Source organism: Brachionichthys hirsutus, unplaced genomic scaffold, assembly GCF_040956055.1.
Source record: "Brachionichthys hirsutus isolate HB-005 unplaced genomic scaffold, CSIRO-AGI_Bhir_v1 contig_734, whole genome shotgun sequence".
Lineage (NCBI taxonomy): Eukaryota > Metazoa > Chordata > Actinopteri > Lophiiformes > Brachionichthyidae > Brachionichthys > Brachionichthys hirsutus.
This window is the reverse complement of record NW_027181082.1, coordinates 1-16,237: the sequence shown is the minus strand read 5'-3', so window position 1 is coordinate 16,237 and position 16,237 is coordinate 1. Positions and strand designations below refer to the sequence as shown.

Below are 16,237 nucleotides of genomic sequence, written 5' to 3'. Positions count from 1 at the left end.
CGTTTGCGTCTTTTTTTCTTTTTCATCAAATCTCCGGTGAAAAATGGTTTCTTTAAAGTGGATTTTTTTTTTTTTTTTGCAGTGTAGCTTGAAACACGAGTTCCTGGCGCTCCGGTTTGGTGATGCGTAAATTACGCAGACGACGCAGTGGACACGAGCTCATTTGGACCCTTGGCGCCCCCCTGGTGGACAAACACCGGTGGCACAGCTGTTCGGAAAAACTTGAAATACTGATTTACAATTTTCCAGGGGGGGGTGCACACGAACCGTTTGTGTCAAATTAGTGTTTTGCTTAATCCGTTTGGGATTTTTTTCTAAATTTTAATGTTTTAAATAAATCTGATGGAACTGTAAGAGGAATCTGATTACAATAAATCCGAGTCATGCAAACAACTTCCGTTCAATTAATTTTGCAAGATCAAAAATGCGAATAAACTACTAACATAATTTTAATGAAGCCGTTTTTTAAAGGATACTCCTTGAGCTTAATAATAAAGCTACTTCCAGGACACTTTTTAGGTAAATTATAATTATAAATATAATAATTTTGACATTTTGTCTGGAGTCAACAAAAAGAAAGGAGAGAAACCATTTCAAACTGACAGGTTTGCATCTTTAATTGGTGTATCGGTGACAACAGTTATGCTAAAATTAAAATATCAGTTGCCTTTGGAAGTGAATTTGGAACAACCAACATTTACATGAGTAACACAAGAACACACGGAAGCTAAAGGCTAGTTGCAAAAAAAATAAAATGAAATCAGTCACACCGCGGATTCAGTCGGACAGTTTTTGGATGTTGGTCTTTTGGTAGAAAAAAGTTCAGACAACAACAACACAACCAGACCCTCGCTGCGTTCAGTCTGGTTGTGTATTTACAAGTGAGAAGGCAGCAGGGCCGCATCCTTTGTCGATATTTGTCGCACTGTTTGGCAATATTGATTGTTTTTCGTACAAAGAAATATTCCTCCGAGGTCAGAATCGACTGTTATCAAAGCTTTACTAAAATAATAAAACCAGTGAGAGGTGCAAAATAAAGGAAATCGTTTGCTTGTTTTTTGTTTTTTTAGCAGGTTGGGGCCCAGAGGCGGGAGCTGGGAGGAAGTGACATCACAGGGAACATTTCATAGTTTTCTCTTTTATTACGTATCAGATTGAGGAGACGCGCCGGTAGCATCCGACGTGACGGATTAAGTGTGCGGGACGTTCAGGTAATACTGGATATACGACGGCCTTGAATGATTTGGAGGCAACGACTGATTAAAAGCAAAAAAACAACAACAAAAACCGAAAAGTGAATCCCAAATTAGCGCCTCGGGGCGTTCCGGAATCCTCTCGGAACGCAACGGGAAAAGGGGATCAGTCGACGCTGTTGGTGCACCGGTACAAATCGTGTTCTTCCTTCACATGAAAGACAAAGCTAAGGAGATTCAGACGTCTATTTTATTCTAAGCAGTTCTCTACAACATACAAGGGGGCGTGGCTTCGCAGGACTCTCTCAGTTGGACTCGCCGTGGCGTTCGCTCCCGAGTGCCGCCGGCAGGATCTCCAAAAAAAAAAAAAACCACACACAGGATTAAATTAAAAATCGTAAAATACGATCGTGTGATTCGCTGTCAGCCGACGTATGGCTTCACCGGCAGCCAATCACGTTCTACCGTCGTGATGCGTGTGTGTGTGGGGGGGGGGGGGGTTCAGCGCTCGAATTCTTTTTAAGAACGTTTCAGGAGTGGAGCTACAGAATTTCTAGGGCGGCACGAGGCTGGCTTTGTCGTCGTCCCTCTCGCTTCCTGCGCCTTCCCTCTTTCTACCCCCCCCCCTCTCTCTCTCTCACATTTCCGGGGTGCGACATGAGGTCACTGAGATGTGTGTGTGTGTGTGTGGGGGGGGGGGGGGTTCCAGCGCTCCGGAACGGAGGGTGACTTTCTTTTTAAGAACGTTTCAGGGAGTGAGACGCTACCAGAATTTTCTGAAATAAGAGTCGGAGGCCGGAAAGTGAAGGGTGAAAGGGGGGGGGGGGGGTCGGATGGCCGCGTTCACTTCAGCAGCTCTTTAAGCTCGCTCTCTTTGAGCTTGGCGTTTTCTCGGACGTCGTCGAACGTGTACGTCTTGACGATCTTGCCGTTCTGGAAGACGGTGTGCAGCAGGTCCTGGAGAGGGAAGCGAGACGCGGGAATCACCCGTTGGGCTCGTAAACACTGAAAGGCGCGTCCCGGTGCCGCGGCGGGTCCTTGAACGCTCCGCGCCGTGCTCCTCCAGCTCGCCCTTGCCCTCTCCAGCGTGACGAAGTCGCTCCTGCGTCTGATGCAGAGACAGGCGACCTTTCTTCGACCTCTTGTTGGGGTCGGCCACCGGGTCTTTGAACACGTTAATTCTTTTTTTTTTTTAACGGAGACACAACGCCGCAGTTTGAGCGTGAAGGAAATTTCTCATTGGCGGTTTGCGATCAGAAACAGGAATCGCCTTGGTGTGAACTCACCCCGAGTCCATTGGTGACCACGTAGCTGCATTTGAAGGAGCAGTTGAGCAGATCCCGGTTCAGTTTCTGCAGCAGAGCGCCTCCGGAGCCGAACGCAATGTTCTCGATGGACCACTTGTGAGCCTTCATGCCCTCCACGATCTGTGGGGAAACGCACACGGTTAGAGCCGCTCTGGAGCCGCTAGCTGCTAGCCCCGCCTCCTCCCAATCGAGTCCGTACCTCCTGCAGCGTGTTGATATCGATTCCATCTCCTTGTATGATTCGGAGGTAAGGCGGGAGAACCTTAAAACCTTTCGGGTTCTCCGTCGGCGTGAAGTTCTTACCCAGGATCTCCAAAACCTGGAGGGGATAAAAGGAGCAGACGGAGGGAGTGAAGGGTTCCGTGCCGTTTTACCACGTCGACACACACACACCTTCAAAACCGTGTCGAGAGGGTTTCCCGAGTCCGGCCTGATGACCAGCGGGCGTCGGCGCTGCGCGTCTCCACCAGCCGCCGGAGATCTTCTCCCCAGATCTTCTCGCAGGCGTTGAAGATGTCGTAGCTGTCGCTGACGATGGACACGGGGACGTTGGGGAACTGCTTGATGATGTGCTCGAAGGCGTCCTTTTCGTGGTCCTTCCCCCACGCCGTGATGGTGCTGCGGAGAAATGAGTTTAAAGACGTCAGTACCACAGGTCGCCCAGAGGAGGGCGGTACACGCCAGGGTTTAGCCTTCTTTGAACCCGGACATGAACCAGAGAACTTTTAGCCTCCTTAGATTGCTGATCGATCTAAAGGACAAAAACAACCTGCTGTTTTCAACTGCCGGTACCAGTATGTTGTGTAGCTTGTTGATTGGTCTGAGTAAGATGGGGGGAGGAGCCTGTAGAGTGAGGCCAACCAATGAGGAAAACAGTGCCTGACCTGGAAAGGCAGTTCATGCAAACTTAAAAAAAAAGAAGGTAACGCGGGTGTTGCGTAACAGTTGCTATGACAACAACTTTCGCCATCCCATAATAAACTGGCAAGGGGGGGGGGTGTGTCTCTACTTTCCAGGAACACCCGGATCGTGCCGATAATTAGCATCATGAACGCAGGAGGCGTTTAAAAGCGTCCGCTCCCCTCCACGGGTGCGTTCACAGGCCCGACATTTTGGCCGATGTACGGCTGTGCATTAAATAAAGTGGGCGGAGACCTGCTGGCCGACATCGCCGGGTCAAACCGGACGAGTCGGGAATTACTTTACCGCTACGGAATGTAGGTCACGCAAAAAAAAAAAGTCCCGTCTGGAAGCGGGGTAAATATTTAATGAAGTAAAACTGACGAAAGGCGCCGACCTGTGCTCTGCAGCCGGCACCGAGAAGCCCGGCACGGGGTCCTTGGTGCCGTAGAACTTCTTCACGACGCCGATGCCGGCCACCGTGTCCGTGCCCTTAAAGTTGACGAGGTGGGCGGAGGCGACGATGCCCGCGGTCTGCAAACAGGAGGAAGGCGGTGAGAATAGTCAATCCTCCTAAAAGGGACCCCACTCCCCCCACCCCCCCCACTCCCCCCACTCCTCCCACTCCCCCCACTCCCCCCACTCCCCCACTCCCCCCACTCCCCCACTCCCCCACTCCCCCCACCCCCCCACCCCCCCACTCCGGTGAGGTGTTGCTGGATCGCGGTACCTCCTGCGAGGAGACGCCTCTGTAGCCGAAGTCGTGCAGTTTATATTCCAGTCCCGTCAAGCTCCCGGAGGTCTCCAGGAGGTACTTGGCGAGGATCTTCTTCTGCTCTCTGGAGTTGGTTGCCACGGTGATGGGGTACCAAACCTGAACCAGGATGGTCTGAAGGAGGGAGGGAAGTCGTTAGGATTTACTTATTAAACTATTGTTTTCAAAATAAAGTTAGGATGCTCCCCCCCCCCCTCCCTCCTCAGTGGGTAGACAAATAATGCTGCTTTCCCAGAATGCATCAGTCCCATCCATGGGGATGGAGCTAAACCCTCAGGAAAAACAGGCTCGGGGAGATCAGAGGGAAACTTACTCACACAAGATGAACCCTGGGAAAAAACATTCCTGGATGCTTTGTGTCGACGGCGAGTTGATTTGGGAGCAGCGAAGCAAATCGGACGCGACGCCAACGTAACGGGGGGGGGGGGAGTCAAACAGACAGGAGGCCGCCCGGGACACGCAACCGAGATGAATCATTGACGGCTTTTCTGAAACGCTTAACTCCGCGGCTTTGTCTTTAAACCAAGAACCACTTCCTGCTCTGGACCCAGAAGACAAACGAAACAAACGCACCTCGATCCAGTTGGTCAGCCAGTAGCATCCGGGGTCTGTGCTCTCCCACCGTGAACAAAACGTTGCCCCTTGGGATGACACTCCCCTCCGGCACCGCCTTGATTTCTATGGGCAGGTGTCCATTGTACTTCTGTCAACACAAACACGCACGATTATCTTCGTTCACCTGCTTCGTGACTTTTTTTTTATTTTTTTAAATGGCGGGATCTGAAAGCAGAGACGAAGCGTTTTCGTGTCTTCCTGGTTGTTTCATTGTCCAACGAAGACAACGAGCTGCACGACGCGCACGTTATCGCGTCGATGCCTCACCTCCAAAATATAGGTCCAGCCTTTCTCGTTGAAAACATCGTCCTGGAAGTGTTCTCTGTAGACCTCCTTTGCCTCCTGAATCTTCTCTGGGGTCACTACCTTTCCTGTAGAGGAGGAGGAGGAGGAGGAAGCACATGAAGGTTACAGGAGGAGGAACCCCCACCGTTTTACAGCGGGCAGCGGAATGCTGCGTTACTTTCCAGCCGTAATTCAATGAGAAGCATCCCAGGCTTGCTGACAAAGCGTCTTTTGTGTGAACACAGACTCGCTATTCATCGGTGGCAGGTCAAGCTGCCGAGCGTATTAAGAGTCGTACGCAACGGCGAGGCGCTGCTCTGATGAATCGCGAGGCAACGCTTTCGGTTTGGTAAGTTGGAGGACCGTGGACGCGTCTCTAAGTCGATGAGCTCTGAGGGGCGCTTTTTGCAGACAGCTGGCCCCGCCCGCCTGCAGCCGGCGACAGAGCAGCTGTGCTTTTGTCTTCTCCCTCTCTGTTCTCCTTTGAAATCCTCTTAAGGAACAGGCGGGGAAATGAACCTTTTCATTCAGCACCTCCTCTCTGCGTCTGGATTGCACTAAGTAACGTTAACATCGATGAATCTTTGAGTTACGCGCCTTTGAAAATGAACTGCAACTTCCTTTTTTTTTTTATATCATTGAGGGGCAGCTGCCCTGCTGAAGTGTCCTTGGGCAACGCATTGAATCCAGAGTGGCTCCAGGCCTGCTGCAGCTGCCTCTGCCCTGCTTTGACCTTGTCCCGGAGAGGCGGTGGAGAAAGATGAAGTGCTGCCACGAGGGCGCCAATAATGCATCACGAGAGGCGGCTTGGGCGTGTGCCTCGATTGCAAAAACGGGACATAAATACTGTGGCGTGCAGCTCCTGCGGCACGAGGGCGTCCACAAGGGGGAACATCGGAAACCTTCGAGCCCGGACTCACCTTTAAGGTACTTGTGAAGGATGTACTGCAGGCCGTAGAAGACGGTTTGGTCGTAGTCGACTCTTCTGCTCTTGGTGGGATCCAACTTCTTCTCACGGCACTCGAAGTAGGAGTACACCTTACTCGTGTTGGGGGGGTACTGTTTGTAATGCGTCACCTGCAGAGAGAGAGCGAGAGAGAGAGAGAGAGACATCTTAATAAAGCATGAATACCATCATTAAATCAAACGACGATCGGGAATGAAGGGAAGCGGAAGGACATTGTTCAGAGAAAGTCACGTTTAAGGATTGTAATCTCAGCACGCATCAGAGCGCAACAAAAGACCCACCAGTCAACTCACCGTGTCGAATCAAGTCCCGCTGCCTGGCTCAGAGGCACGCTGTTATATCAGAACACACCGCAGTCGTAAGCACAAAACAATTCCTCTGCCGACGGCCAGAGCTGATATCAAGAAGGCGGTTGAGTAAACGGTTCTAGAGCACAAGTCCAGACGCGTTTCACAAGCATCGCCGAGCACTATCCCCACGCACGCACACACACACACACACACACACACACACACACACACACACACACACACACACACACACACACACACACACACACACACACACACACACACACACACACACACACACACACACACACACACACACACACACACACACACACACACACACACACACACACACACACACACACACACACACACACACACACACACACACACACACACACACACACACACACACACACACACACACACACACACACACACACACACACACACACACACACACACACACACACACACACACACACACACACACACACACACACACACACACACACACACACACACACACACACACACACACACACACACACACACACACACACACACACACACACACACACACACACACACACACACACACACACACACACACACACACACACACACACACACACACACACACACACACACACACACACACACACACACACACACACACACACACACACACACACACACACACACACACACACACACACACACACACACACACACACACACACACACACACACACACACACACACACACACACACACACACACACACACACACACACACACACACACACACACACACACACACACACACACACACACACACACACACACACACACACACACACACACACACACACACACACACACACACACACACACACACACACACACACACACACACACACACACACACACACACACACACACACACACACACACACACACACACACACACACACACACACACACACACACACACACACACACACACACACACACACACACACACACACACACACACACACACACACACACACACACACACACACACACACACACACACACACACACACACACACACACACACACACACACACACACACACACACACACACACACACACACACACACACACACACACACACACACACACACACACACACACACACACACACACACACACACACACACACACACACACACACACACACACACACACACACACACACACACACACACACACACACACACACACACACACACACACACACACACACACACACACACACACACACACACACACACACACACACACACACACACACACACACACACACACACACACACACACACACACACACACACACACACACACACACACACACACACACACACACACACACACACACACACACACACACACACACACACACACACACACACACACACACACAGTAAAGGTGGCGTGGGGAACCGCCTCGCAAGCAAGGGCACTGAAACGCTCGATGAGGCTTATCTACTTCCACATCAAGCCGTCCGCCCATAAACGAACGGTAAAATAGCAGCAGCTGTTCTAGAGAAATATTCAGGCAGACAATGGAGGAAATGAAAGCTTTGATGAACAAGGTCGGCGCGTCGTAAATACGGAAAGGCTACGTTGGAAGCGCGGACGTGGTCGGCCGTGGCAACGGCGAAAAGGCAGGCGTGATGCGTGAGGAAAAGGACGCGTCTCCTTTCCCCAGAGACAGCGAAGAACACAGGAGAACGTCTCAGTCCCCGCCGCCGGGCTTTCAATGACCGAAAATAGAGTCAAGACACACAACATGACACGAGGGCCTTACTGTGTGTGTGTGGGCGAACACTACAGTGCACACAAGCACCTTTCAAATAAGACAACCAGATAAAAACGGGATTTTTTGCAGTACATTTCCATTTCCACAAAAAAAAAAAAGATCAGACAGATCGTCCAGTCAGCCGGACACCCGGCAACGACATGCGGCGTTGGCTACGGTGCATTCAAGGACCCGTTTTTATAACAACTCTGTGGAAACCAAAGCAGTTGTAAAAGGAGAGTCAATATTTGATTTCTTTTGGGTCGAGAACCATCTTTACCCGGCAAGAAAAGACCATTTGCTTTCTCTTTCACTTCTCTTTTTATCTTGTTTGCCACATATCTAAAGTCTGAAATCCACTGGGAGCCGGTAATTTCCAAGAAATGACAGTGGGGTGGGGGGTGGGGGTGTTACGAAACACCATTTCCTGGAAATGAAACCAAAACTATTTCTGTTGCTGGGAAATGAAAGCGAAAATAATAAAACACACAACAGACTCCTATTACACTCAATAACGCCAGACACTTCCAGAATTAATATATGTGTGCCAAGTAGATTAAGCAGAACATCTTAATCCTGTGAGATTTTACCGGAAAGCTTTCTTACTGTGTGTGTGTGTGTGGATCGAACACCTGCTGCGACAGTTCAAATCAAATACATGAAATAATTACCTCTGCCGAGGCACCGGCGTTTGTTAGTTTGTCTGGTTAAAAGGTTACAGACGGTTTCTGAAATTTGTGCTTTCATTGCCACAAACTCAATTAACATTTGTGTAAAAAAAAAAGAAAAAAAAAAATCAAAATTATGTATATATTTATTGTAATTATTCCATCTTCAATTCACATTCTATTAGTTCCAGACGCCATTGACCCATTTATGCCGTCTCAATAACTACGTCATAATTTTCTGCGCTTCCCGTCACGTGACCGACCGTACATGGCAACCTGCCTGGCAACCACCACATTCCTCTCAGTGCTTTTGGCCTCTTGCGCTGCTTTAATGGAGCAAACTACGTACATCTGCCATTTCACGTATGGCCTGAAAGTTCAAAGGTCTCGCGCACGCGTCAAATGCACCGAAATGCGACTTTGAAATGACCTAGCGCGCGCGATATAACCTGAATGTCACCTTTTTCCTTCTGAACTTTCACTTTCGATGTGGCAACGCCTCCGCGCGCGGGTAGAAGAGGCCTTCAAAGACTCCTGTCGGGACTCCGCGCGTCCACGCAGCGCTACCTAGCTAGTTGCTAACGTTAGCGTTTTTATATGAATACCCGCTGTTTTCACCACTGCGAGCTAGCTAGCTACGCCAGGTAGCAGGATAGCCAATAACGCACGTTCACGCGCATGGTACCCGGTCACTGCTACATCTGCGCCCCCCTCCTCATCTCCCCTTCCTCATCCCCCCTTCCCACCTGGCCGCCTTGACTTTATCCATTTTCATCCCTCAGCCAAGCCCCCTCCTCCACCTAGTCCCCCCGAATGAAGCCTCCATTTGTACGGTACCTTGTACGAATCGGTGGCCAGCATTACGTTGAAGTCGCTGTCTCTGCGCTCCATCTTTGCCCTCTCGGTTGTGACTCAGTCGCGGCTGTCGGCGCCGTGTTACCCGCCGTGCTACCGGGGACTGTGTGTGTGGCTGCTGGGCAGGGGGGGGGGGGGACTAGCGCTGGTGATCAGGCGGGGGGAGGGGCGTACGGACTGTCGTCACAGAAAGACATCGGCATCGCTCGTCAGTAATCGTTTCGATTCGGCCGGCCAATCCGGTTTAACCAAAGATTAAATACAAAAATATATAAATACAAAAGGCTATCTTGCTAAATGCAAAGTAAGAGTTATTGCGCACTTCAGTATGACATTCCTTGACATGGATGAAGAACGGCTAAGTCTGTAACTAGTGTGAAAACATTAAAATAAATAGTTAGAGCACTTTGTGTTGTTCTTCAACGTAGCAGTAGGGGGTAGTGTTGTTCACCAAAAGACTCGAACTTAATGTGTATGTAAATATCGAGGTTTATTAATAGATAGATAGACAGATAGACAGATAGACAGATAGGGTGACTGGTGTGTTTAGTGCCAGAATATACATCCTTCAATGGCTCAGTTGGGCGGAGGACTGTGGAAGGAGTCCCAGGCATCGTGAGGTCGCTGGTTCAAATCCGGCTTGAAGGAATAGCTTTTCGTTAGTTCTTGTACTTTAACATGAAAATTCAGAATGGCAGAAGACATTCCACAGGACTTCCCGCCTTCCACTATTTCACAGGCTGTGGCACAACCTCAGCGTTCTGCGGGAAGGGGAAGAAGTCAGCATGGGGGGCTTTGAATTCTTACCGTGAGGTCACTCAGGCCTTCAACAACATGGCGGCAAATCCGCACACTCGCGTGACCGTAGATGGACCAACACTTTCGACTTCTGGAGCGCTACACAGTCGTCCTTTACAACGAAACAAACTAGAAAGACAATCAGAGATTGCAGACCCTCGCCTCCAATAGACTATTCGATCATGTGAGACAGTAAACAGGGCTTCCGGATCGGAGGGGCCAAACCTGCGCTAGCTTGCTGCTCCGGAACGGGGAAAGATACAACTCCAACTGTGACATATGTGAAACTAGAATGAACTATGAGTGTGCACACCAAATTTGAAGTCTCTAGCTCCAAAATTGAGGTCAGGATGGACTCCTGAAAAATGCCGATCTTAGAACGAAGATTAGCTCTCAGATCCGGATTGTGATCCGGATCCGGCTGAAATTAGTCATGGTTATAGACCTTTAAGGAGTACTTATGTGTGATTTTTTTTCAGATCCATACCGCCATGCGTTTTGAAGAAATTAAATTAATTTTGGACACGCCACAAAAAGATAAGAGAATTGATTTTGTAAGAGCAGTCATCAATCATCAGACATGATCGATGACTCACCGTATTGACAATCAAGAGAGAAGTTATCAGCGAGCCAAAATTTAGACCCACCGGTTCAAACATTCAGCGGCGCGGTGAGGAATTCTACCCCGACTGGAGTGACGCTTTCCTCGTCCAATAGAAGCGGACTTCCAGGTGCGAGGTGGGAGGAGCCAGCCAGCGGGACACGTGACACTCTCCTCACGTCATTCACGCTTCGGAAGGTCAGAAGAGGGAAGTTTGATGCTCATGGGGGTTGTTTATGTAAGGTCGTAAATTCCCCAAGTCAGCGCGAACGTCACATGACGCTGCGTCAGGCAGCAGGTGCCGCTCGCGTCCGGTCGCGAACACGCAACGAAGAATTCCCACAGCGCAGATTCTGAGTTAAAAGCCTTTAAAAGGGTGTTTAAGCCTCTAAAGTCCACATGATTAAGTTAAAGCCGGAGTTTGACCTGCAGAGAGATGCGGTTTCGGACATCGTTAGAAAGGAGGCGTCGCTTTGCGGAGCGTCAGGTGAGGCGTTCAGGTCCTTACGGTGCTTATGCGGTTTCTTTCTTCTTCTACTCTTATGTCAAGCTTTAACTCGAATTTTTTTGCAAGCCATCCGAGCAAAAAATTAATTAGATGTTCTGTAAGTATAAGACAACAAAGCTAGTCGTTTAACTTTCGATTGGAAGATTGAAAACTTTAACTCCCTGCCTTCGTGTCGTGAAATTGCGGATAGATGACCAGTAGATGGCGCTCTATGTACTCAATATTATTTACCTGACGCGCAAAGGCTTCTGAAAGATGGAGCGGCTTTAAAAATATATAAATTGCAGGAAAGGCTCGAAATATGAATTTATATCTGCGTTATCTCATGAATAAACACTATAAATATCCACAGATGTTTAATATTTGAACACTGGAAGGAAAAATATGCATTAAATATAGAAGACTGAATGCAGATATTTCTTTTGCAGAGTCCTTCCAAATTATTCACTGACACATCTGAGCTCTTGAAATAATAGACTAAATCCTCATTGCACACATAACGGCTGTGTCTGCAGAATACTCTGGAGCCGTGGACGCTCGGATCCTAAACTTTGAGAGGGATGGGGGCATCCTTTTCTCCTGGAAGGTAAATCCGCAGTGACAGCACTGCATACTAAATGTTTCTTATGCAGATTATGCTCATCAAGAGAGTGTAATTATTCTAATCCTTTTTTAGCTCGGGGCATTTTCTGGTTTTTAGATGTGTAACAACCTGCACTCGCCTCACTTATTGTCATCGTGTTGTATTTTCTTCTTTTTTTTTTTACATTGGACACATCATTATCTCACAACAAACAATGCTTTTCTTTGCATTTCCACCAGGAACCATAACTGATTTAATGAGCCATTCACAGTTTCACTGTACCGGCCATGTGTACTTAGACAGTTATTGTGTTATAACTAAGCTATAACTAACTATAACTATCACATTGAAGTTAAATGCAGAGATTTCTTTGGCAAGTCTGCGTATTCAGTATCTGTTCAAACTTTGGAACCCTTATGAGAATTGAAAATACATTTCCGTGTGTAGAAACATGCCTCTCTGCGCAGCATGAATCTTTAATATCAGACCCACACAAAGTCTGTGTGCTTAGGAAGTTAAAGAGAGCGTCGCAGCTTGAGAAGATAATATCATCTTTTTTTATTAATGCAGGTTTTTGTGGTTTTATGCATGCCTTGAGTGGCTTTTTTTAAAGTAGCTTTTATTTTAAATCCTTCGCTGTGGTCAGGTTGCTCGCCAAGGTCAGCCAAGGGCGATGCAAAGGTCAAGCGCGACGTTTCCAATGGGAGAAAACCTGGATTGAGATTATGCATCGGTTGCCACACACCATAATGATCTTATTCTCGTCCGATAGGGAGCCACAGATGCCACCCGGATTGGAAAATACGACCCTAAAACCAAGCAGAACAAGGTATCGCGCGCTTAGGTTTTTGCATCGCAGACTTTCGCTGTTGTGCGTATGCTTGTGTGTTTGTGCACGCTCATTTCTGTGTCTTCTCTCCAACAGCTCTTGTACACGTTTGATAAGCAAGTGTGCATCAGCAGCTGCTCCATCAACGCGGAGGAGACGCTGTTAGGTGAGCCTCTGTGAGGTTATTGACGATACGCGGCGCCAATGCCGACCCCCTGATCGGTTCAATCAAGTGTAGCGCTTGTTTTGCGAGTGGGGCGCCGTTTGGGTGCGTCGGTGCCAACGTGCCGTTAAAGCCTCATTTAGAGGTGGCAATGAAATGCCCATGCCGATCCTCTCTTTCAGCTGTCAGCCTGGCACAAAACACCGAAGGAAAGGAGCGCCTCAAGCCACGTAACGTCCACCGTCTCCTCCTGCCCAAGCACAATATCAGCCTGTTTCGGCTTCCTGAAGTATAGGAAATGAAAGCAAGCATACTTGCTTTCATTTCCTATGTTTTTCTGCAGTATCTAAATTCCTAACGCTCCTGATCGAGATCCATCCCATAAACAACACTAAAGTCCTCAAGGCCGTGGACTGCAGGGTCAAAGTGCAGGTAGAGTTGACGTGTTGTCTTTTTTTTTTTTGGACAGGTTTCACCGATGAAAGTTCCGGGCTGTGCGATTTGTTTTCCCTCCGTCTTTCTTTTCGGGATGTTTGAAACACGACGGGAATGTTTGTGCCCCACGTTCCACATATGACGCCAGTGAAATGTAAACCGGTAAACACGCGTGTGCTGCATCATCTTCTGTTGCCGTCGGACACAGTTCCTCGGGAGAGCGGCGCCGGAGAGCCATCTGCTGCTGCTGACGGAGGAAGGATGTAAGACTGCTTCTTTTAACGATGGAAAAATGGAATCCTCTGCAGAAACCCATTCCATTCCGTGCCGTGATCCCGCTCCTGTGCGTTTCAGACGTCGACCTCTATCGCGTTCTGCTGACGAAGCAGGAGGGCTACAGAGTGGTAAGTTGGGCTCTACTTCAGCCAGCTCCTTTTCCTATCGAGTGCAAAGTTAGGATTGGTGATGCGAATGTTTGCGGGAACCAGGTGATGGCGAGCCCCGAGCGTTTGTGCGCGACGGCTCAGAGGGTGGTGGAGGACTTCTGCTGGATCCAGTGGGACGGAGCAACGCAGAGACTCTACTATCTCACCATTAACGTAAGACACACGGCAGCGTGGGAGGGCCTCGGGTCCGAGAGCGCGGGACGGTTCTCTTCGCTGAATTACCAAAGTTCTCCCACTCGCAGGATAAAGTCCTGCTTCGATGCGTTCAGTTTTACCTCAAGCACAACTCTGAAACTGCGGTGAGTCATCGCGCAATTCGCTAAATCATTCTGCACAGTCGGTCACAATTACAACGTGACTTGCTAATAACGCAGGAAGCGCCTGCTTTGTGTTCCCGACCCACAGCTGGAGCTCCCGCTCGAACTGCCTGCTAATCCGTTCCCAACTGTCAAGTAAGGCGACAATTACGAGCTCAGAATGAACGATACACCTCCAGTTAAAGCCCCCCCCCCCCCATATAAGGACTTCCTGTTCATAGCTAACGGTTTGTGCACGTTTCGCGTCCACGACAGGTTTGTGAATCTGGGTTTCGACCATTATCGGCAGAAAACGGCGGCGGATGAGGAGGAGCCCATCAGGATGCAAGTGTTCACAGACAGAATGGGTAACGCAGCCTTTCACGCATTCCCTGCACGCGTGCGGACGCACACGCACAGCGTCAGGATCCAAGAGGCCATGACTAATTCCATGTATTCTCTCTCTCCGTGTGTTCTGCTTCCCCCTTTATGCCAAAAAAATAAAAAAATAAAAAAAGAAAGTAAGTTCATTTTTGAAAGTTTGCCTCGGAGCCCCTGGGACCGGAAAATCAAGACCGCGGGGCCTTTTTTACAAAACAATTTCAGAATCTCTGTGATTATGCGTTAAATTCTAATCTCACGTGATCGGGTCGTATTCCAGTTAACATTTCAATCAATCTTTGATGACTCTTCTCTTTCTGCATGAAATTAATGATCTGCTCCTCCCCAGTTACTTTTTCATCTAAAATGTTCACCATTTGTTTCACCGATTTGCTTCCTCATTGATTAGCCTGAATATATTTTTGCTGCTCTCCAGGAAGCATGTGCCTGTGCACCAGCCAACCTCTTCTAGACGCACAAGAGCTGATCTACACTCTTGTTTTGGTCCATAAAGGCGCGTATAACTGCACATCCCCTTCTCATGCCTCTTTTCTCCTCGCACCGGGAAGCCAGGATTTTAAATTTCTCTGTGCCTGCAGACTGCAGCAAGGCCTTCAGGGTATATCTGGGTGGCGACATGTCAGCGCAGAAAGCGGCACAGCTCCATCCCGCCTTCATCCCCATAGGTCATTGCACACAGACATAAACTCTACCGGTGTATGACCTTTGCGTGCACGGCAGAAACGCAGGCGTGCAAATACAAATGAGCGTTTGTGTCCTCTTGCAGGATAATGAATGCAAACATCTACCCTGACACAGATTCCGTGTTATTCCTGCATGCAGGATACTACATCCTGGTGTATCTGCGGGGTCGCTTCCTCCATTGCATCAACACCAGACAGCAGGAGACGCTCTGCCACTCCCTCTTTCTCTCAGGTGAGACGAGGTGTACAAATCGCGAGGAGGCGGGCTACGAATGGGTTCCATTTTTACTTCCCGCTCCGTTTCTACTTGTCAACCTGCCGGAAGGTCGAGAGACGGACCTGGACCTGCAGTGCCAGTCAGCTGACGTGACGGTGATTCACGACGAGGAGGAGTCCAGCACTAGGCTGTTGGACCTGGCCACAGGGAGGCTCCTCACAGTTGAGCTTAGCCCCGACTGCCTGCTGCAGATGCTGCAACCAAGCGCTCCCCCGAGGTGAGCGTGATTCCGAACACTGTGGGAATGAAGGGTTTCTTTGTAGCCGGCATTTGGACGCAATGGAGCAGAGAAGTAGACGGTGCAAAATGAAGAGCAATTCAAAAGTTATTTTTGTCTGCATGCACTTGCAGATTCCCTTTAAAATTAATAACGGCGTTAACTTGAATCCCAGCCAATGGGTGCATTGTATTCAACCACGCTCAGCGGCAGACGCCTCTTTCTAAATAGCACATACATCACTCTTGGCTGTCTGCCTGCACATTTACTCTTGTGCCCCTCTTTTTTTCTATT

The 16,237-nt window shown here is 49.1% G+C and overlaps 2 protein-coding genes across 2 annotated transcripts; one reads left to right on the top strand and one right to left on the bottom strand.

Moving 5' to 3' along the window:
* Positions 1-1,986: 1,986 nt before the first annotated feature.
* On the bottom strand, positions 1,987-9,818 carry LOC137917245 (nicotinamide phosphoribosyltransferase-like). The gene is given in 13 exon segments (XM_068760064.1): positions 1,987-2,188; positions 2,286-2,357; positions 2,464-2,593; positions 2,673-2,819; positions 2,894-2,943; positions 2,946-3,118; positions 3,798-3,934; positions 4,131-4,289; positions 4,749-4,793; positions 4,795-4,878; positions 5,058-5,161; positions 5,996-6,152; positions 9,688-9,818. Coding segments are annotated over 13 exon segments (1,464 nt in total). The 5' UTR covers positions 9,742-9,818; the 3' UTR covers positions 1,987-2,036.
* A 1,685-nt stretch (positions 9,819-11,503) lies between these two features.
* On the top strand, positions 11,504-15,943 carry LOC137917246 (gamma-secretase-activating protein-like; the record flags this gene model as incomplete). The annotated part of the gene is made up of 16 exons (XM_068760065.1): positions 11,504-11,591; positions 12,128-12,198; positions 12,968-13,024; positions 13,121-13,190; positions 13,370-13,417; positions 13,531-13,619; positions 13,831-13,885; positions 13,977-14,026; positions 14,111-14,221; positions 14,311-14,367; positions 14,474-14,520; positions 14,641-14,732; positions 15,182-15,259; positions 15,345-15,431; positions 15,589-15,681; positions 15,775-15,943. Coding segments are annotated over exons 1-16 (1,262 nt in total), but the record flags the coding sequence as incomplete, so codon positions are not given.
* Between the last annotated feature and the right edge of the window lie 294 nt (positions 15,944-16,237).